Genomic DNA, 24,079 nt, shown 5'->3' on the forward strand with positions numbered 1-24,079 from the left:
CCAAAGAAGAGAATTGGTCTGTTTTATAGGAAGGAGGAAGAGGGACAACCTGCACTAAATGGGACAATTCCAGAGGAGTGCAGGAGCACTGGGAACTGGTTGTACACTTGCATAGTCATTGAAGATGGCTGAGACTTTGAGAAAGTAGTTATAGCTGCATTGTATAGGCACAGATCACAAAAGCAAAGAGGTTATATTTAAACTTTATAAAAGCATTGTTAGGCCCTGGCCGGCCAGCACTTTAGGAATACAACAAAGTTCTCCTAGAAAAATACTATGGTTGACGTCAATTATTCTTTTTGGGCCAGTGGAAGTTGAGAGAATATTTATTATAGTGGACAATATCTTAGTAAGTTTAGATGAGTTAAATGGAGATGAGAAAGGCCAAAGACCAGCGATACAGATTTAAAGAGTGCAGTGTTGAGGATAAGGCTTGTTAAGCAGCACATAGTCTTCACCTGGAAAGTACTTTTTCAAAAGGAAGTTAGATAATTATTTAAGGTAAAACATTTATGGGACAATGGAGGAAGTGGTGAAAAGGATTGATTGAATTTGTTGAGAAAAAGCTAACATGTACTCTTGAGTCAAGTGTCCTCCTTCACTTCTATAATGCAATGGCTTTTGTACAAAAAGCCATGAGATGCTCCATTCTAACATGTTTGGGGCAATGACAGATCTAAAATGTATATTAACATTTGCCTAGATTGGCAATGTAGATGCATAAAATGGATGATAGTAAAGACTCAGATTCACTTGAAATAAACACTCAAACCTCATGTAATCTACTTGGTTCTCTTGAATTACAAGGGTCGTGGCATAAATCCAAATCAATCCCATGTCAAAATGAAATATGCATTTACATTTCTTATGGAAATGTATTCCATTTACACCAGATTCATTAGAGAGGATTAAACATAAACAATCCAATGAATGTGACTCTTAGATTTTAATTGAGCCACAAACGAGGTTTGAGTGGGTTAAGCCATGCAACTGTTAGAAGTGAAATTGCACCAATCATGAACCACCACCAACCAACCAGACCACACATGTGGCAGGAACACGTGAGGCTGGGTTATGGGAGTCATATTGAAAATGTTTTATGATAGTTCCCCCCCCAACTCTCCCCCCCATCCAAGTTTAAAGCAAGAAGTCACCTGAATTTAATTTGAAATTCAGCACTCATCACTTTGAAATCTCATTTAAGAGAGAACAACCCCACCTGCAAAATAAAATTGGAAGCCACCCGCTGATTGTTCCTTATTTCATATATAAAATTCCATGGTAACCCACTTTGTATGAAAAGTAATCCAGATCACTGACACAATTCCAGTACATATTACAACTTTCCTAAATGTAATCATTCAATATCTTACTTCCTTCCCTGCGGGCATTTCACACATGGCTCCCAGCTGCTTTTAATTGTGGTTTTCAGCACATTATCCCCTTTATCTCATTTCTTTTCCCCTCTTATCTTTTTTCAATCAGTGTACTCCTGGTACATTATTAGTTAAGGGTCACATTTCATTTTTACCAAATGGGTTTAGCGACTATGTCTATTGAAGGAGAAAATGCGCAGCCCTCACTCTTCATTTGTCTCATGCATATATAAATAATTTCTTAACTATTACCACGCCCGTGATTTTGGGACAAATAACATAAGAAGGGAATTTCACTCACAGTACAGCAGCTCTGCCTAAAAACAAAATGCACGCAGCGTCTACACCAGGCTGAAATCTTTGTCTTCAATTACACAACACCTTCTCTCCACAATTTGAATAAATCCAATCTTGTGATGATTCCTCCAGGGTTTTAAATGCAGTTATTGAATTATTTTGGCAACACCCAATATTTTTGTTGATTACTTGAAGATGCAACTGGCATCCCTTTGTCTCCTTTTGGTAGTATGCCTCACTGCCGTCAGCACTGGATTTGAGAGAACTGTTTGAAAATCGTTTAGCAAATTTGGTTGGAATCACATCTAAGTTTCTTATTGAAACCCCAGAGCCTTTCAGAATAAAGTCCTGAAGCCAAATCGATTTATGTGATGTTCTACTGGATGTTGCAATCTCCCTTCTTTCTCCTTTCTACTAGAGAACCTTGACCTTCAGTGTGTGAAGATTATGTCAATTATACGCAAAAGAGTGAGAGAAAGAAGGGAAAAGTTGCAGTCCACATACTGCCATAGTGAAACCCTCTGTAACTTATCTTTATTCCGCACTTATTAAGAGTTTCATCACAACAATGAGAAATGCTGATGAGGCTCTGCCTCAGCTTATCCTCTTGTCACTAGAAAGCAAGAGGAAATTACACAGCCACTGCTGTTTGAAATCCAAAAGGAAAATACAGGAAAAAAACAGAAAAAAGGGAAAAAATCATTCCCATGGATAGGGGTTTCTTTGTGGGTAATGTGATGGATGTAGATTCCAGTTTTGGGCCAGGTTTTTGGGTGAATGGAACACATAATACAAGATCTTACACCATACATGTATGTGTTCAGTATTCATGAGTCACCTCACGGTACTCATCAGACTGCACGTCTGATACAGAAAATAAATAGAAATATCTTCCAAACTTAAGTGATTGATGCCTTTCTTGTGTTCCATTGGATCTTTGTGCATTGTGGCAGGGAAGGGCAGCATGCAGCCAGGAGTCAGTTGTGTTAGTCATGTGTGTGGATTGACAGTTACCTCCTCAAACCCCAAAGGATGATGTACATAGCTTCATCATGAATTTTTACTGTCAGTATGGTATGTGTGAAACAAGTTACACTTCTGACTAATGATACTCTGTAAATCCTGTTCATTTCCGTGATAAAGTTGACACAAAAGGTTCTGCCCATGCTTAAAATCTTGAGCGGTATGACAAAGTGCTGGAGAAAACACAGCAGGTCAATGGAGGGGAACACAGCAGGTCAGTGGAGGGGAACACAGCAGGTCAATGGAGGGGAATGAACAGTTGACATTTGGGCTGAGAAGTTTCAACAGGACCTCCTGAATTGTTCCAGCATTTTTTGTATGTTGTTCTGCTGTAAGGTTCACCGGAAGGTGTTAGCCTTTGTATAGAGCTCGTTGGAGTACCTAGCATTGTTGGAGATACACTCTGCGGAAATAAGATTTTCTTGAGGACATTGGGGTATGATTGTCTTTGAGGACCTCATACATTATTGCATTCAGATCTCCTGCTTCCTGGGTTATAATGTTGATATTTTCTTTCAATTTTGGCATTATCTTCCTGGGATGTAATGTTGATATTTTTCTTTATGTAATTATCTTGAGGGTATAGTGTTTTCCTTTGCTTGGTTCACTTGGAGATCCTGGGTGTGGTTATTGAAGAGATCAACAGATCATCTTATTTCTTTAAATGTTGTCTGTTTTGTTACTCAAAGGTCACCCATGGCATTTTCAGAATTTCAAGATTAATCATGCCCAACAGTAATAAAATGGATGTGAAATATTTTCAGTCATTGATTGAAGGAAAACAATTCTATAAATGCAAGACAGTCCTCATCTCGGGCTGATGTCCTGATACTGCCTACTGGTGCAATGGTTTTCCAAATGAATTGGGTAACAATTTAAAAATTGTCACTCTTGCTGTACCATCCCTCAATGCCTTTGCTCCCCAACATCACTATAATCTCCTCGAACTCTTCGCAGCCCGGATTTTGCCGAGCCTCCTGAAAATCCTGGATTTAATTGCTCCACCATTAGCAATCGTGCCTTCAGCTACCTGATTCGTAAGCTCAGGAATTCCCTCTTCAACCTCGTTGTTTCTCCGTCACTCTTTCCTCTCTTAAACCAGATCATACCAGTTAAGTTTAACAAGCTTTTGCTTGTTTGCTCCAATATTGGTCAAACACAGACAGGAAAATCTCTTGATTTCTACCTACCATTCTCTCTCAACTGATGAGTCAGTGCTCCCTCATGTTGAACAACTCTTGTAAAAAGCACTAAGGGGAGCACAGAATGTGCTGTGGTTGGGGAACTTCAGTGTCATCATCAAGTGGTTCGACAGATCAAGCTAGATGACTCTTGGACATGGCTACTCTGAATTTGAGGCAGGTATCATGAAGGATCAGCCAACTTGACCTCACTGCCGCCGAGCTACCAGAGGGAAATGCTTTTATTCGTGATAGAATTGTGATGTGACTACCACTTAGTCCTTGCAGAGACAGAATCCTGCCGTCACACTGGGAATACAATCCATTGTTTAATGTTAAACTACAAATAAGCTAAATAGGAAGAACTCAAATTGGATCCAACAGCTGAAAACTGGGCACCCATGAGGAGTTGTGGACCATCAGGAATGACTGCCATCACCATTTGTGACCTCCTGGCCTGGCATTTCCCTCACTCTAGCATGACTATCAAGCCAGGGATCACCCCTGGGTTAGAGAAGAGTGTAGACGGTCATATTGAGAGCAGGATGAGGAACATGCCAATGATGATGTGCTAGCCTAGTGAAGCTGCAGTATAGGTTAGATTGCATGCTAAAAAACAAAAGCAGCATGAATATATGGAGATAAATGGTCTCACAACTAGCGGATCAGTTCAGACCTGCCACATCTAGTCCTGAATGGTGGTGGGCAACTAAACAGCTTACAGGTGAAAGAGGTTCCAAGAACGTTCCCATCCTGATCAATTACAAGGCCTCAAAATGTGTGCGTTTTAAAAAATTGGTGGAAGTATTTGCAACCATAAGGACTCTGAAGGTGAGGTTAGAATGGGTGTTCTTGACACCAAGGCAGCATTTGACCAATGTGGCATCAAAGTGCCATTATTTGAAGTCGATGGGCATCACACTGCAGTCATTAGAGTCAAACCTTGGGCAAAAGGAAGTGGTTCTGATTATTGGAGATTGACCATCTCTGTCTCAGGAGATCACAGCAGAGGTTGCTCTGGGGGGTGTTCAAGGCACAGCCATGGACACCCAACTTCCATATGCAAATTTTCTGTCACGAAGAAGCCCATACATGCATACAGCAAGGCCTAGAGAAGATTCAGGAATGGCCTGATAAATGAAAAGTAATATTAGTGTGACAGATTTGTTAGGCAATGGCCAAGGCAAACAGAGAGCATCTAATAATCTACCCTCTACATTCAATGCCATTTTGATCACAGAGCCCCTCGCCATCAGTGCCTTTCGGGGGGGGGGGGGGTGGCGGCAGTCATTTATCTACACCAACCACATAAATCCTGTGGCTATAAGAACAATTCAGAGGCAAGGTAATGCAGCCAATGACTCACTTCCTGACACTCCTAAGCCATTCTATCATTTACCACCTACAAATCAGAACTGTAATGGATTACTTTCTACTTGTCGGGATGATTGCAGCACTAACAGCCCCACAAAAAATTGACATAATCAAATCAAATCAAAATTTAATTATCATTCAGACCATACATGGATATAGTCGAAAAAGACAGCATTCCTCTGGGGACCAGGTGCATAATATACGTTCAAAATAGCAAGAGAGAGAGAAACACATATTGTTACACAAGAACCTGAGCAACTTGATGGTACAGTTCCTGGCGATCCAGCCTGTCTTTCTCCCAGTTGAACACTGGAGAAAAGCACCGATGGGAGAGGCCGGCTGCAAAATGAGCACAGACTCCACGCTACACCCCCTTCAGCATTGTCTCACCTGGACTGCAGCATCAGGCAAGCCCACTTGAGGCCTAGAGCTCACTACAACCGAGGCCACGCTACTGCCTCGTCACCTGTCTCACCACCAAACAAGGAAACAGGCCTGCGGCATCTCACATTATCAGTGTTCAACAGGGTCTTGTGATTGCGTGAGAAAGGTCCAAGACAGTCACTCATGGTTACACTGAACACTGCTTTGGTGCACCAACAACGATGTCTTTGAGTAGCAGGCAGCAGCGCAGTCTGCTCCTCCGAATCTTCTCCAGCTTGACAGCCGGCTTCTCCTTTTCCCAGCCGGCTGCTGGCCTCTCCTTCTCCAACGCGCTTACTGGCTTCTCCTTCTCCTGGCCGACCGCCAGATAGTCCTTCTCCTGGCCGACCCCCAGATAGTCCTCCTGGACGACCCCCAGATAGTCCTTCTCCTGGACGACCCCCAGATAGTCCTTCTCCTGGACGACCGCCAGATAGTCCTTCTCCTGGCTGACCTCCAGCTTCTCCTTCTCCTGGCCGACCACCAGCTTCTCCTTCTCCTGGCCGACCGCCAGATAGTCCTTCTCCTGGACGAGCCCCAGATAGTCCTTCTCCTGGACGACCCCCAGATAGTCCTTCTCCTGGACGACCCCCAGATAGTCCTTCTCCTGGCCGACCGCCAGATGGTCCTTCTCCTGGCCGACCTCCAGCTTCTCCTTCTCCTGGCCGACCACCAGCTTCTCCTTCTCCTGGCCGACCCCCAGATAGTCCTTCTCCTGGCCGACCACCAGATGGTCCTTCTCCTGGCCGACCTCCAGCTTCTCCTTCTCCTGGATGACCACCAGCTACTCCTTCTCTCAGCAGAGCGTCAGCTTCTCCTTTTCCGACTCATCTGCTGGCTCCTTTGACACCCCGGGCAGCAGCTCCAAACAACGAACACACGAGTGATGTGGTAGACCTACTGTAGCGGTTGATCTCGGAGTACAGTATAGTCTTACAATCATACAAAACACATTTTCAAAAGTGCACCTTTGGTTGGACCCCAAGAGGAAATGTGGGGAAAATAGCCTCCACCCCGGAACCATCTATCACTTTAAACATAAGTTCCCACCGCTGCTGGCACACGGTGCACCGTGGCTATTCTGACAGCACCTCCCAAACCCCTAACCTCAGTCACCAAGGGCTTGGGAACAGCAGCTCCTCCACATCACACACCATCCTAATTTGGAAAAACATCACGTCTTTCATTGGTATTAAATCTAAATCCTGGAACTCTTCCCTGTGCCTTTGCCACTAAAATCGCCAGCCTCCCCTCCCCCCCACTGCCCCAACACACTACAAGAGAAAATCCACCAGTGGTTCAAGCGGTGCTTCACCACCTTCTTCTCAGGGGCAATAAAGGAATGATAATAAATTTCAAACAAGAGAAAATCTGCAGATGCTGGAAATCGAAGCAACACACACAAACTGCTGAAGGAACTCAACAGGTCAGGCAGCATCTACGGAAAAGAGTGAACAGTTGACATTCCGGACCAAGATCCTTCATCTGAACTGATGACGTGTGCTGGCCCGAAATATTGACTGATTCCTCTAGGACGATAAATTTGTCTTGTCTGCGATGTCCAGATCCTGGAAGTGAATGAAAATAAAATTTCTGACTTGCCCCATTATCAGTTTTTTGTTTGATGATGCTCCAGTGAAGTTGGGTCCTTGTTGCAGCTGATCATTCCTTGTTGCCCTTAGCTCCCTCACACCATCCCTACTACACCCCGTAGATCGGTGCTGTCTGCTGTAATCACTCAAATCACAGAGAGAAGACATCACACCACTTTAATTTGATCTACAAGAGCAAGCAGAATGAGCACAGATATCCTGCAAACTTTCCCAAAGGATGGGGATTTGATGACTGCACTCATGAATTGACCTGAACACTTCCTGCCAGTACTGCCTGGTTGTGCCTCTGGGGCAAGGGGTGGGGGTATTTCATGCCATTTATGTACAATAAACATGAGAGACTGTTCTTAACCAGCCAGTCAAGTTGCTCAGACGTACCTCCTCCCACTCCTGTCATTGCAGGATTCACTCATTCAGTATCAACATTCCCCAGAAACCAGAAAAGTGTTGCTTATACTTTTTCTTCCCTCTTCAAGGGGTGGCTTCAGAGACCAGCTGCTGAGTTACTTGTGACAACCATAACATCTCGCCACGCAGCAGTAAGAAATACCAACAACTGGCAATGTTCATTTAAATATGATGAACCTGCAGGGAAGCCCAGCAATACTCACCATGCAGTTAAACAACTTTTATTAACAAGTCTTTCACAACAAGCATGAAGTCAGTTCCAGAGTTGAGTTCCAAGTTTAGGATGTTTTTGTAATAACTGACCTCTATGTAGAATCTGGCTGTTCCTTTAATGGCTACTTATGGTGATTGTTGTCAGACCAAAGCTGCGATGGACTGTTGGACAAGCACTGAGTGGAATGGGTATTCATGTTGGGAGGGTTTAAACTAACTTGGCAGGGGAGTTGGAACCAGAGTGAAGGGACTCAGGACACGATGGATGATAAAAAGTAAAGATAGCGTGCAGTCAGATTGTCAGGAAGGGCAGGCAGGTGATGGGACTTAGTTGCAGCCTACAAGCTGAGTAGCGTATCATTAGGGATGCAGAATCAGAAAGGATAGCAAATTCAGTACTCAAGATGTTGTATCTAAATGCCCGGAGTTATAAGAAATAAGGTGGATGATCTTGTTGCACTATTACAGACTGTCAGGTATGATGCTGTGGCCATCAGTGAATCATGGCTGAAGGATGGTTGTAGTTGGCAGCTGAATGTCCAAGGTTACACATTATATCGGAGGGATAGGAAGGCAGGCAGAGGGGGTGGTGTGGCTCTGCTGGTAAAGAATGGCACCAAATCAGTAGAAAGATGTGACATAGGATCAGAAGATGTTGAATCCTTGTGGGTTCAGTTAAAAAACTGCAAGGGTAAAAGGGCGTTGATGGCAGTTATATATAGGCTTCCCAACAGTGGCTGGGAGGTAGACCACAGGTTACAACTGAAAATAGAAAAGGCGAGTCAAAAGGCCAATGTTACGGTAGTCATGGGAGATTTTAACATACAGGTCGATTGGGAAAATCACGTTGGTAATGGATCTCAAGAGAGTGAGTTTGTAGAATGCCAAGAGATAGCTTTTTAGAGCAGTTTGTCGTTGAGCCTATTAGGGGATCAGCTATATTGAATTGGGTGTTATGTAATGAACCAGAGGCGATTAGGAGCTTAAGGTAAAAGAACCCTTGGGAACCAGTGATGACAATATGATTGTGTTCAGCTTGAAATTTGATAGGGAGAACATAAAGTCTGATGTAGCAGTATTTCAGTGGAGTAAAGGAAATTACAGTGGTATGAGAGAGGAGTTGGTCAAAGTAAATTGGAAGGAGCCGTAGGCAGGGATGTCAGCAGGGCAGCAATGGTGTGCGTTTCTGGGGAAAATGAGGAAGGTTCAGGACATGTGTATTCCAAAAATGAACAAATACTCAAATTGTAAGATAGTACAACCGTGGCTGTCAAGGGAAGTCAAAGCTATTGTAAAAGCAAAAGAAAGGGAATACAACAAAGCAAATATAGCAAAGATAGAAGATTGTGAAGTTTTTAAAAACCTGCAGAGAACAACTAAAAGAATCATTAGAAGGGAAAAGATGAAATATGAAAGCAAGCTAGCAAATAATATCAGAGTGAATAGTAAAAAGTTTTTTCAAGTATGTTAAAAATAAAAGAGAAATGCGAATGGATATAGGACCGCTAGAAAGTGAGGCAAGAGAAATAATAATAGGGGACAAGGAAATGGCTGATGAACTGAGTATTTTGTGTCATTCTTCACTGTGGATGACACTAGCAGCATGGCTGATGTTGTAGTGTGTGAAGGAAGAGAAGTGGGTGCAATTACTGTTACAAGAGAGAAGGTGCTCAAAAAGTTGAAAGACCTAAAGGTACATAAGTCACCCAGACCAGAGGAACTGCATCTTGGGGTTCTGAAAGAGGTAGCAGTAGAGATTGTGGTGGCATTGGAAATGATCTTTCAAAAATCACTGGACTCTGGCATGGTGCCAGAGGACTGGAAAATTGCAAATGTCACTCCACTCTTTAAGAAAGGAGGATGGCAGCAGAAAGGAAATTTTAGACCAGTTAGCCTGATCTCAGTAGTTGGGAAGATGTTGGAGTCAATTGTTAAGGATGAGGTGATGGAGTACTTGGTGACACAAGACAAGATAGTACAAGGTCAACATGCTTTCCTTCAGGGAAATTCCTGCCTGACGAACTTGTTGGAATTCTTTCAGGAGATTACAAGTAGGATAGATAAATGCAGTAGATGTTGTATATTTGGACTTTCTGGAGGTCTTTGGCAAGGTGCCACACATGAGGCTGCTTACCTTTACAATGGTATTATGGGAAAGTTACTCACATGGTTAGAGAATTGGCTGATTGGTAGGAGGCAGCGAGTGGGAATAAAAAGATTCTTTTCTGGTTGCAGCCAGTGACTAGTGGTGTTCGGCAGTGGTTGGTGTTGGGACCGCTTCTTTTTATGCTGTAAATAAATGATTTTGGTAATGGAATAGATGGCTTTGTTACCAAGTTTGCAGATGATACGAAGATTGGTGGAGGGGCAGGTAGTGTTGAGGAAACAGATAAGATGCAAAAGGACTTAGACAGATTAGGAGAATGGGCAAGAAAGTGGCAAATGAAATGCAATGTTGGAAAATGCATGGTCATATAGTTGGTAGTAGAAATACATGAGCAGACTATTTTCAAAATGGGGAGAAAATCCAACAATCTGAGATACAAAGGGATTTGGGAGCCCTTTTGCAGAACACCCTAAAGGTTAACTTGCAGGTCGGGTCGGTAGTGAGGAAGGCAAATGCCATGTTACCATTCATTTCAAGAGGTCTAGAATATAAAAGCAAGGATATGATGTCAAGGCTTTATAAGGCACTGCTGAGGCCTCACCTTGAGTATTGTGAACAGTTTTGGGCCCCTCATCTTCGAAAAGATGTGCTGGAATTGGAGAGGGTCCAGAGGAGGTTCACAAGGATGATTTCAGAAATGTAAGGGTTATCATACGAGAAATGTTTGATGGCACTGGGTCTATACTAGCTGGAATTCAGAAGGATGAAGGAGGATCTCATTGAAATCTTTTGAATGTTGAAAGGCCTAGACAAGGTAGATGTGGAAAGGATGTTTCCCATGGTGGGAGAGTCTAGGACAAGAGGGCACTGCTTTAGGATAGAGGGATGCCCTTCCAAAACAGAGATGTGGAGAAATTTCTTTAGCCAAAGGGTGGTGAATTTGTTGCCACATGCAGCTGTGGAGGCCAGATCGTTGGGTATATTTAAGGCAGAGATTGATAGGTTCTTGATTGGAAATGGCATCAAAGGTTATGGGGAGAAGGCTGGGAACTGAGATAAAGAAAGGATCAGCTATTATTGAATAGCAGAACAGACTCGATGGACCAGATGGCCTAATTCTCCTCCTGTGTTTTATGGTCTTATGTCTTGTTACCTCTTTCAGTTTGACCATCCTTCCAGCTCTTTGAGCTCCCCCCCCCTCAGCATTATTAATTTAAATCACTCCACAAGCTTTTAACTATAGAAAACTAAACTCTGAAGTAAGTCTCCAACCTCTCCATCTCCCTATCTGTTGCTTCCTCAAAAAGGATTCAAGGGCTCATTTATTATCAAAGGATCCAACTCAGAGATTCTCCTTCTCCAGATAGCCATGAAACAAAGACAAAAAAAGAATGGCACAATGATCATCAACCCCCCCCCCCCGTATGAAATGCAACAAGAACATCAGCCCCCAAGTACCCCTTTCCCCACACGATAATGAAGTTTTAATTGGCAAATGGAGTCAAACATCGGCTTCCAGCACCCTCCACAGCCTTCTCGCTTTGATGCCAGTGTTCGCTGCCCCCCAGAAATCTCTCAGAGACAGCAAAGCACTTTGACATGCTCATTAAAACCTATATCGTATACTAAACTTCAGTCGCCAATCTTAATGTCATCTGTTATGCTTCAGTGGCAATTTTATGCAATAGCACCCCTGTGTGAAGCCTCTGGGATGTTTTGTTCAGATGGTATGTAAATGCAATGATGTTGTAGTTGTGGAAAAATTACTGTAAAGGCCGCCTGTGGTTAAAACGCCCGTCTAATGTACATAGAACCCTATGTATGATCAAGCTCCCTTCAGATTATTAAATTTAAAAGTCCAACATATATCCATACATATGTTTGTTCCTACAAGCAACAGACTAGCTGTAAACATGTGAAGTTCTGCAGAGGCTGTAAATCTTGGGCAACACACACGGAGTGCTGGAGGAACACAGCAAATCAGGCAGCATCTAGGGACGGAATAAACAGTTGACATTCCTCTCTCTGCTTGTGGTAATTGTTCCTTTTTATCAATCTTATGTGTTTTTGATGCCATTTATTATGTTACTTCTAGGTATATTTACCATTTCTAGTGCTTTTTGTGTATTTTCCAACTTATGGACAAAATTGGCTTATGGACTTTTGTACAAACAGAGCCCATTCATTACCCAGGGACAGCCTGGAAGTTGTCTCTATAATCTGGTATCAGTTATTTCAAAGTGCTTTGCATCAGCTATTTACCCCACTCTCCTCAAGTATTATCTATCTAATGCAGTTTTAGTTAGTGATCGGATAATTTGCCAAGTCCTAGATCCATCTCAACATTGTGAGAGACAAACCAGGATGGTGATTTTCCAACCTTTCTAGCCCTCCATGAGGAGAATTATTTGTCAATTTCCAAACCCTCTGCCCTTTCTCTTGGTGCATAGAGACAATGTCGCTTCTAAACTATGAACAAAATTCATACAGCTGTACAATTAGCAAAGGCAGGATTAAATTGGTTGCTTTACAAAAGCAGTGTTTGTTGAGGAAAACTCAACAAAATTTGAAAGTAATTCTGATAGAAAGATTTTTCTTCCACGTCCTCAGTTGTGACGTGGTGGAACACTGTTGGTGGGGAGGCAGTTTGTCTTTGACTCACTTTGAAACTGATTTCCACACTGAGATGTCTGGTCTCAGAAGAGAGAGTGTTCAAAATACTGGAATTATCCTCATGCCATGAACCTAAAACTGACCTATGTTTGTGTTCTATTCTGTCTGTCATCTTCGCCATCCTAACCACCCTCCAGGGTTTGGGTGTTTCCAAGAGTCCTGGAACCATGAAGAACAAAACAGACTCAAATAAGTTAACACTAACCATCAAACACTCACTAGTCATATGTTCTCCATTCCACTCTCTCTGCACTCACTTTGGCTTAAGCCATTCCACCTTTTCAAATTTCACTTCGCTCATGGTTTGACCAAACTTACAGTTGCCTGTCCTAATATTTTCTCAGAAGAGCCCTGAGTTTTTATAAAGCACTGAAGATGTGCATATTGGTGATCTATTACTCTATCTGGAAGTGAACACCCTGGCATACTTGGTGACAATAAGGTTGGGCTCATCTGTTACCACTAAGTTGTCCACTGTATCTCACTGTCAGGACCATATCTGGGAGTATCCAGTGTGATGACTTTGACCCACATCAGGCCATAGGTCAGATGCTTTGATTGGTGGAAATATAGTCCCACTACACTGATTAACACCAGCTTCCGAGAGACAATCTGCAGATGCTGGAAATCCAATCAGCACACATAAAATTCCGGGGAATCTCAGCAGGCCAGGCAGCATCTATGGAGAAGAGTACAGTCAAAGGACCTCGGCCTGAAATGTTGACTGTACTCTTTTCCATAGATGCTGCCTGGCCTGCTGAGCTCCCCCAGCATGTGATTAACACCTCCTTCCTGCAGTCCGAGGGCAAGTTCTCTTGCGTGGCTCTGCAGCCTGTATTCCTAGGAATCAAGTCCCAAAGCTATGCTATATTTTGTAAACTGCTGGAGATTTCAGGTCAGATTCAGGGAATAAAATGAAAGACACAGCTAAGGAGGAACGTGTAAAATCTGAGTGAATATATACTGAAGGCAAGAAAAGCAAAGGGCTTCCTTCTAATTATATATTACTGATTCAGATAATCATAGCTCATGCCATCTTTAGGTATCACTCACAGCAGTGGAGCTCAATCACCGATCATTGAAATGAAATGTAAAATCAAAACTCTAGTTGGAAAGGGGATGTATCATTTGTACTTCAGCGTGAGAACAGGTGAGGAGTCGCAGGTCCGGGAAGGGAGAAGCCACAGCACACACACAAAAAAATCAGTCACAAAATTACAAACGGATCAAACAATCCTAAACTTGTGATGGGAACATTCCGTTCTGTGGGCCAAGGCATATGGAGCTGTTCTTAAAGCAGCATGGAGATGGGGGAGGGGATTAGGTTAGGGAGCTCCACTGGGATAATTGCAGCTTCTGAAAGGAAATTAAATTTAGCTAAGACCCAAGGATAAGTTTCACTGCCATGCCATCAGTCTGTGCAAACGGGATTAAATATCGAATCCAAAGGTGGACCAGTCCGTAATACTTGACCACCTTTTTTCCCAGCTGATCTAGTTCACATAATAGTATTACTGTATTGAAGTACTGAATGATTACAGGACCATTTGTGTAAATGACACCTAGCCAACTGCATTACAATTAAAATGAAGAAAGTCCAAATCAAAGGCAGAGAAGCAAAAATCTCTTTGCCCTGATGAAGTGCCTATGATAAAAGAATAAACAACACGAACTGGGTCAGAAAGTAATTTTGTGTTTCTTCAATAATTTAGGCACTGCACAGACAGCAATCCCAGTCTGCGAAGGAGAGTTCACCCCCTCGAGAGGAGAAAGGCACTCAGCCACAAGCTGCTGCTGAGGATAACTGTGCCAAAAAACCCAGGTCACGTACTAAGATCTCCGTGGAGGCGTTGGGCATCCTTCAGAGCTTCATCCATGACGTGGGCCTGTACCCTGACCAAGAGGCTATCCAGACCCTTTCTGCCCAGCTGGATTTGCCCAAGCACACCATTATCAAATTTTTTCAGAACCAGCGATACCATGTTAAGCATCATGGTAAATTAAAAGAGCACTTGGGAACCACAATAGATGTTGCAGAATATAAGGATGAAGAGTTGCTCACAGAGCCTGAGGAGAACGACAGTGAGGAAGGTTCTGAGATGTACTCCATGGAGGCGGGAGAGGAAAACCTCAGCAAAACCAAAGCCAAACCTCCAGAGCTCGACCAGAAATAATGTGAAACACCCACAAATGCATACCTGCATAAAAGCTTGTTGACAGTTCAATGTGCAGCTTTGTGTTATGCATTAAGTGCATTTGATGTACGACAGTATTCAATATGCAGGTGTAATCTAATGTTGCCTTGGTGAGGAATTTCAGAAATAATTTTTTTTCCACAGACGTTTTGAGTCTTACAGACTGGGAAAGATTAAACTAACTCCAAAGTTTGTTCACTAACTTAATCCTGCACTAAGACTTAAATAAAGGAACACTGGGGTCAAATTGGAAAAGAACACTTTCTCAGAACTTGCCTAGGACAAATCTCTCCATACAAAAGTTCTCTGATTTTCATTGAAATGTAAAATGAAGATTTACCTAGATTTGTCCTCAGAATCACTTTATGATGAATTGTTTTGGCTCAAGCAAAGCTGTCTGCAAAGGGGGTGTGGTGACTTTAAGCTTTTGTAATTCCTATTTATTTTCTCAGTTTGTTCTGATTTTTTTTAACTTGGCTGCCTGTCACATGACCATAAAATATTTGGGGTTTGAACTTTTCTCAAGAAGAGGAAAACACCACTGCCAAAAGAGAAAACAAAATCAGCAAACACAAAATATATCTTTGGAACATGGTTAATTTTACAGATTTGTTGTTCGGTGCTGTGTGAATCTGGTAGCTGTATCATTTGCACCAAGTATTATATTTTGTCAAAAGAGGGATGTGTGGATTTCAGTAATGCCCAGGGACACTGCAGTTCGAATCAGAATGGAGATATGTGCAAATAGGATTGAAGTAACCACATTAGTTAATCAGGAAAAAGAAAAACAATAATAAATAGGGCATTGATTAGATAATAATAATCAATTGCACAATAATTAGTTTGAGACTTGCTGGTTTTGGAGAGATGTTTTAATGCATATAGACTAATATGTAAAACCTCCATATTGTGGTCTATATGCTTGGCACATGGTTGTGAATGAATTATTTCCAAAGTTAAAAAAGCAGTAGGACATTAAGAATGTTTAGTTCATTTCCTAGCCAACATGTTCATCATAATTGCCCTCTGTTACCTTAAAGCCATGCTTTTGGATTGGTGCAGAATTGATTAAGTGATTCCAAGATTCAAATTCTTAATTCATTCAGTCGAGAGATTTGTCTTCCCCTGCTTTGTCCTTGTCTCTGTCAGGTCAGTCTGTCTGTCCGTCTCTCTGTTTCTCTCACACATGCACACCCTTTTTTTTACCCACTTCCCTGTGTGGTCAAAGGCAGAAAACGCTTCTTCACATTTTTTTTCCTGTCGGCAGTACCATTGGGGGCAGATATTGCTCAATTCATCACACCATCCACTTGCCTGACGTCAATCAGCAACACCACATTTAAAGGTTCCTCTCATCCTCCCACTGTGTGCCTCACACCACAGTGCCCAACTTGCATGCTCCATCAGCCATTCTCTGTATAGGGAACACCATCCAAAACACATAACACAGTGTGCATTGCAGGACAGGACATCTACCAAGTGGAAGAACCTGCATTTAGAACAGCTGTTACCCAGACTATGGTCAGGGACAGGTCTGATGTCGCCAGTATTCTCCTTCAGGTGTCCCACTCCACAATCTCTTCGGATAGACAAGCACAATGACATAACCATGCCCCCCTCACTTTACATAGCCAAGAACTGCCAGTCGTTGGTATAAGACAAGGAAGAGAGTGATAGCAAAGGGAGAACATCACTTACTGTCGTATCCACAGCCACCAGCACAGTGGGGTTAACCTGGAGGTTAACTTTGAGGTAGGATCTGCCTTGGTTCTGTTACACAGAGTGTGTCCTGCAGCCAGGGCAGAGCAAAGGGAAGCCCAGCTGCCGGCCTGCACGTGACCTGAAGGTGCAACCAGCAGCCACGTTGCTGACACCCTGAAGTGGTCGGGGTCAAGCCGCTCTTCGCCATCCCCGCTACGCTCGCGAGGGGAGCCGTGCATGGGTAGCACCCTGTCGGGCAAAAGCATGAGATGCAAAGCATGTGCTCAGGAGGTGCTATATAGCTTCCCTGCATGTATAAATCTATTCGGTAGGTTTAGTGTGTTTATTTGTGCATTGTATCGAAATGCGGCCAGTTACAGAAGGAAAGATGTGGGACGGTTGATGAATGGTAACTAGTCATCGCATTATCCGGAGACGCGGTTCAATGGAGTTGTCCCCGTCTGCATTGGTTCCTCCCGCTCCTTCTCCCAATTGCTACATTGCTGCTGGCGAAGCCTGCGGCTGCAGCACAGCAAGACTGCACAGCCTGCACGGACTGAGACACTCGGCTGCGAGTATCACAGGGCTCTGCAGGCGATGCAAGGGTTGCCACAGTGTGGAAAGGGTCAGTTTTTAGCAACATTCCTGTGGCAGTGTAGCTCGCTTGTGTACTCGCTGCCCACATGCATGTGGGCCGGGCTTCAAAGCCTTTAGCAGAAAGCCCTGGGTTTGGCTTGGGTCAGGCAGGCGCTATCACTTGGAAAGAGGATACCAAACATTAGCTGCATTGCCTGCTACCGGACACTGGGGAAAGGTTATCCCTCCTGGATGTGGTGCACTTCAGAGCAGACAGATGTACAGTACATCTATGTCAGTGTACCTCAAGGCCATGTTCTCTGCTTTGTGATTCCTGGATAGGAAAAGTCCTGACACCTTCCTCCCACCAACCTTCACCACCTCTCCCTTGCTCTCTCGCTACGCACTGAGAGCAGCAACGGACTCCTTCCACAGCAGTTGACATCAGACTGAGAGGTGTTGCGAATGTCTCCAACTCTGGCCTGAAAGGAATGCAACGCAAGTCTGTTAGTGGTCCTGTTGACCTGGGTGGCTTCTGGGAAAGTACCCGCAGACATGCACTGCAATTGGGGTTATGGCCTGAACAAGTGGCAGGTTCCAATGAGAATGGGATTTTTCTGCATGGTCCGCGTAGCAGATTTAGTCCGAGGATACAATGGGGAGGTATGGTCTCCTCTTCGGCACCCATTCTGTCTCCCTTCTTTAGCAGCTTGCTAACTCTGCACTGTATGCTCTGTGTACATTCTCCCCATCATGAATCATCATGAAGAAGGCAATGTTTTGACCCTGGGAGCTACTGATTTATGTTGTGGCCTAAAGCCAGCCCGCCAGAGCCTGCCAAACTGCTCCCTGTGGACTTCAATTACTTTCAAGAACTCTTAAGAGGACCAAACACTTGTAAAATAATCGGGTGAAAGATCAGCCAGCAATACATTTGCAAGGATTTGAAGATGACTTAGATAGAACTGATGAGCAACCTTCCTGCTGCTGAATATCAGCTCAGTTGTTTGAGGCTAGATGTAGGTGTGAGCTGGACTGTCAGCTCTGGATGGAAGCAAAACTGATTTTGCCACGAGCCTGCAGCAGGAACCACCTACTGCCCTCTCATATAACCTCTGTCATTGACTTGTGTGACAAACTTGAGTGTGAGCACTGGGTGCCGTATATATGAATGTACGCCATACCAGACCATCCAAACAAAAAGCTTAATGAGGTCACAGTCTGCAGTACTTTTGTTTAAATTGACAGTTTATTAAACAAAAAAAAATTAAAATATGTGCAAAGAGGAACATTTATGCATTCATCTTTCCTTATTAACATTCCCTAACCCAATCCACTGCCTACTGCCAGCAGGAAAGAGATGTAGTGAATGCCGTGCCCTTGAATGCTGGTAACCGCTGATACTATGCAACACCTCTAAAGAAAGCAACAGCAGTCTCTCCTGCTATAAAGCAAAACCAAAACCTGAAGGTGCTGGAAATCTAAAATCGAAACAGAAAGCCCTGGAGATAGCCAGCAAGCCAGGCAGCCACTTTGAGGGAGAAACAGATTAATGGCCTTGCATCAGAATTCAGGTCTTTGATCCTCTGCCTCTGTCTTTAGCTATGCTACCAGATCTACATTTCTCCCCAACATTTTCAACATGTTGGAAGTGTTAACAACGTTCCTGTTTTTTATCTTCAGGTATATTTAATTTCAACAGAACTTCAGATATGATGTGACTTTTATTAAACGAACTGCTAGAAATAATAAATTTCAAATGGGAAGACAAAACGATCACCTACTTTGACATGGAGTGGAACCCAAGCTAATTTATCTCAGGATTGCCAACAGGAGACTTGATCTTAAGCAGCAGTGAATTTATTCAGGGATGAACAGATGTTAATGGATATAGGCTAGCACAGTAGAAGAAGCTGCTCTCATACAGATCTTTATCTTTAACAGACATGATCACAGAAGAACTGCCGCTGTGGTAAATAGACTAATAATTAGCATTTCTCTTTTTATGTGTAGTTTATTGTGACATGAGAGTTCCCAAACCCAATTACATCTGCTAACTTTGTACAAACTGTTCCATTAATAAGGACACTTTGTTTTGTAATATTTTAACCAAAATATGTACTGGAAATTGTTGATGCTAAGTCTTGCCTATTCAGTTTTGTTGTACTGCAAGAAATGCAGTGATTTTAAGTGAATCTGTGGGCATTTTAGCCTATAGTCTTGCCAGATTTTAAAAGTACAATGCATATACGTATGTCTATTTATTCATCACCTGTCATATATTATCTATTTGAAAACAAACTTTCTTTCATAGTGCCTCGTCAGAAAGCACAAATTTCTGCCTTTGGTGAAATGAAGAATAATTGTGTTTTTGCATTATTGACAATGTGAATATAAAATTAACATATTGTAAATGTTCTTTTTCATGTGAATCAACTTCTTATCTGCATTATCACAAAGTGATAATTATTTTTAAGTTATGTGCATTGTTAACCCATTAGATCCTTTGTTGTTGAAATAAAAGGCATCCAATAAATACATCTAAATTTGTCAAGTAATGCTCAATACTTGTCTCTTTATACTATATTCCCTATAAGCAGCATTTAACAAAATAATCCCCCCCATTAAATGTATGCTAGTTCTCCCCTTCAAGTTCCTTAGTAAATATTTTCTGCTAATAATTAAAAAAACCCACAAATTACCCCATGTCAGGAAACTTTTGGAGCCCATATGTCCACGGTTGATATATGTAATAAAAGACATTATTGTATCACTAGCTTTTACATTCAAGCAACATCACATAAATATTATGGTTCTTGATGATGGTTCTTGTGTGGCACTGTCTGGCTGAATGCCGCATAAGAAGCAGACGCTTCAGAGAGGAGTGAGACAGACATTGTATAAAGTCCTTACTCACCAGTTAAAGTTTTCTATAGCTTTTAAAGAGCCTAAAATTAGGAATTATTTCCCCCAATTAGAGTGAAAATGCTCCATTCTTTTTTCAAAAAAGAACATTGTTAAGCCAACACAAATAGTGACCATGATAACTATCAATTTTCACCATATGTGGCACAAATAGCAGATTGCCATGAATTCCCTTGGGGACACTTTTAAAGTTTAACGTTATATATTAATATGGCACTAGCAAGTCTCCTACAACCACTATACATGAATTCTTCCAGTCTAGTCCTGATGCATCAGTATTTGAAGAGTATCTGGTTTCTATTATAAGTTACAAAAAGAATTAGCTCTTTCTGAACTGAACCTTGTGGTAACAAGAAGCTTTTATTAAATTTACTGTAATTGGACTTTTCCACAAACTATAATCTGTGACATTTAAAGTAACATCTAAAGTACTGAGAAAATATGTGTGCGTGTTATTTAAAAAATATTCCATAGGAGGTTTGTGCAAAAAGTGTAATTTTAGAAAAGTGAGTTGGGAATAGTGCAGAGATGCACAGGTTTGTGAATTGAAATGGTATACAATGCAATCATCGGAATCATTTCCAGCATTGACAGCAACCAGAAAACTTTGATGTTGATGCACCCAAAAGAGCTCAGTTACTAAACATAGCACAAGAGTCCTAATCCCCAGTTAAAGAGGTATGCTTTAATTAAATTTTTCGTGCTGGGAAGTGATGCTAAAAGTTAGGGGATTTGGTAAGCAGATTCTGGAGTAAGAGTCACAAGGTTTTGTGTTACTGAGTGGACTGGAAGGACTGGGAAATTGCCGAAAGTTGGTATTTGGTTGGATAGAGAGTGTGTTTGGGTCATGGAGGCTGCAGTGAGTGGAGCTGAGCAAAGCTCGTAGAGGAATCTGCAATCATCTTGGGGGATTCCAAAGTAAATACACTGGCACAGACAAATTGATTGGAGGTCAACAAAGATGAGAGTACTCTCCGGGCAGAACTGGGTAGAACTTAATACATGGGTTCTGGCTGAACTGGACTTAGAGGCAAATTGACAGAGATAGCCAGTGAGGTCAGCATTGCAAAATGAAGAATTTTTGGGACTATTACAATAAAGTTATAAGAGTAATGGAGGAATTCTCTTTTATTAAGAAAACAATAAAACACATTAAATGGTAAACTAAGGTATCAATAAAAAAGAATCAACTGGAAAATGCTTTGGCATTTTCAATCTGTGATGTAAATGAAAGCCGCACAGTAGATTCTTTGCTTGAAATTAACATAAAAACATTGCATAAGATCTAATGTTTCAGCTTTGCAACAATCTGAATAACTGTACTTGTCGCATATTCTCCATCGTTTCCATCCTGCCACCTCTCCCCCACCACCCCAGTTCCAAACAGATGCTCGCTCCCTAGATGGAGGGAACTTCCAAATACTGTCATAAGGTTCGTGTCATTAATCTAGTCAGCTCCATCTTGGGTATTAGCCTACAAAGTACCCAGGACATCTTCGGGGAGCGGTGTCTCAGAAAGTCAGCGTCCATTATTAAGGACATCCAGCACCCAGGGCATGCCCTTTTCTTACTGTTACCATCAGGTAGGAGATACAGAAGCCTGAAGGCAAACACTCAGTGATTCAGGAACAGCTTCTTCCCCTCTGCCATCTGATTCCTAAATGGACATTGAATCTTTGGACACTACCTCACTTTTTTTTAATATGCAGTATTTTTGTTTTCGCACATTAAAAAAAATCTATTCAATATATGTACACAATTGCTTTACTTTTTAATTTATTATTAATTATAACATTTTATTTATTATTATTATTATTTTTCTCTGCTAGATTAAGTATTGCATTGAACTGCTGCTGCTAAGTTAACAAATTTCACGTCACATGCCAGTGATAATAAACCTGATTCTGATTCTGAGTTCAAGGACTACTTTTGTTGGCACATCCATCAATAGTCAGAATCAGAATCAGGTTTAGTATCACTGAGACCTGATGAAGGTTTTCTGCTCCAAACATTGACTGTTTCGTAAGAACATAAGAAACAGGAGCAGGAGTTGGCCATCCAGCCCATCGAGCCTGCTCCGCCATTCAATAAGATCATGGCTGATCTGTCCATAAACTCAGCTCCATCTACCGGTCTTTTCCCCATAACTCTTAATTCCCCTACTATGTAAAAATCTATCTAACTGTATCTTAAATATACTCAATGAAGAAGCCTCAGCTGCTTTCCTGGGCAGAGAATTCCACAGATTCACCACTCTGGGAAAAACAGTTTCTCCTCATTTCCATCCTAACTCTGCTCCCCTGAAACTTGAGGCAAAGTCCCCTAGTTCTAGTCTCACCTACCAATGGAAACAACTTTCCTACTTCTATCTTATCTATCCCTTTCAAAATTTTGTATGTTTCTATAAGATCCCATCCCATTCTTCTGAACTCTAGAGAGAATAGTCCCAGGTGACTCAATCTCTCCTCATAGGTTAACCATTTCATCTCTGGAATCAACCTGGTGAACTGCACTGCCTCCAAAGCCAATACATCCTTCCTCAAGTGTGGAGACCAGAACTGCAGACAGTACTCCAGGTGCAGCCTCACTAGTACCCTGTATAGTTGCAGCATGTCCTCCCTGCTCTTGAATTCAATCCCTCTAGCAGTGAAGGCCAACATTCCATTTCCCTTCTTAATAACCTGCTGTACCTGCAAGCCAACTCTTTCCTCTCTTCCATAGATGCTGCCTGGCCTACTGAGTTCATCCTGCATTTCGACTATATTACTTTAATATCACTGGGGTATGCTGTGAAACTTTCTGTTTTGCGGCTGCAGTACATTGCAATATATAATAACAAAAAATAAATTACTATAAGAAGTATATATAGAAAATAAAAATCAGTAAGTAGTGCAAAGACAGAGGGAAAGAATAGGGAGGAAGTGTTCATGGGTTTATCGTCCATTCAGAAATCTGATGGCAGAGGAGAAGAAGTTGCTGGAACATTAAGTGTGTGTCTTTAGGCTCCTGTACCTCCTCGATGGCAGCAATGAGAAGAGACTATGTCCTGGGTGACGGGGGACTTTAATGATAGATGCCACCTTTTTGAGAAGATGTTCTGGATGCCGTGGAGGCTCGTGCCCATGATTGAGCTGACTGAGTTTACCACTTTCTGCAGCTTTTTCTGATCCTGTGCAGTGACCCCTCTACACCAGATGGTAATGCAACCAGTTCTAATGCTCTCCACGGTACATCTGTAGAAATTTTGTAGAAATCTGTAGCAAGTGTCTTTGGTGACGTACCAGTTCTCCTCAAACTCCTAATGAAATATAGTCACTGTCATGTCTTCTTTGTAATTGCATCGATAAGCTGGGCCCAGGATAGATGCTTAGAGATGTTAACACCCATGAGCTTGAAACTACTCACCCTTTCCACTCCTGATCCCTTGATGAGAACTGGTGTGTACTCATTCAACTACCCCTTCCTGAAGTCCACAATCAATCCCTTGGTTTGACTGGCATTGAGTGCAAGGTTGTTGCTGCAACATGACTCAACCAGCTGATCTATCTTGCTCCTGAACGCCTTCTATCACCATCTGAAATCCTGCCGTCAATAGTTGTGACACTGGCAAATTTACAGATGGTGTTTGAGCTGTGCCGAGCCACACAATTGTTTGTGCAGAGAGGGCCGAGCAGTGGGCTGAGCACACATCCATGAGGTGCTCCAGTGTTGACTATCAACATGGAGGAGAGGTAATTTATGATCCATTCAGACCGAGGAAGTGAACAATTCAGTTGCAGAAGGAAGTACAGAGGCTCAAGTTTGGAGCTTGTTGATTAGAACTGAGGTTATATTGTGTTGAATGCTGACCTGTAGTCAATAAATAGCAACCTGACATAGGTATTACAATCATCCAGGTGATCCAAAGCTAGGTGGAGAGCTGGTGAGAATGTATCTGCTGTCGACCTATTACGACGATACACAAATTGTATGAAGATTCTTAGCCCAAAACATC

At 42.3% G+C, this 24,079-nt stretch overlaps 1 protein-coding gene across 10 annotated transcripts in view; it reads left to right on the plus strand.

Annotated features, from left to right (window-relative positions):
- Positions 1-24,079, plus strand: part of satb2 (SATB homeobox 2) — a 242,449-nt gene that overhangs the window by 184,364 nt on the left and 34,006 nt on the right. For 9 of the 10 annotated variants that reach the window (XM_073046915.1, XM_073046910.1, XM_073046909.1 and 6 more), the window contains one exon: positions 14,401-19,714. The exons of the other annotated variant lie outside the window; for it this stretch is intronic. In XM_073046915.1, the coding sequence (XP_072903016.1) occupies positions 14,401-14,862 (462 nt within the window). In that variant the 3' untranslated portion in view covers positions 14,863-19,714. Of the gene's footprint in view, positions 1-14,400; positions 19,715-24,079 lie in introns of those variants that run through there. 10 annotated transcript variants of the gene reach the window in all.

The sequence above is a fragment of the Hemitrygon akajei genome, chromosome 5 (assembly GCF_048418815.1).
Source record: "Hemitrygon akajei chromosome 5, sHemAka1.3, whole genome shotgun sequence".
Taxonomy (NCBI): Eukaryota; Metazoa; Chordata; class Chondrichthyes; order Myliobatiformes; family Dasyatidae; genus Hemitrygon; species Hemitrygon akajei.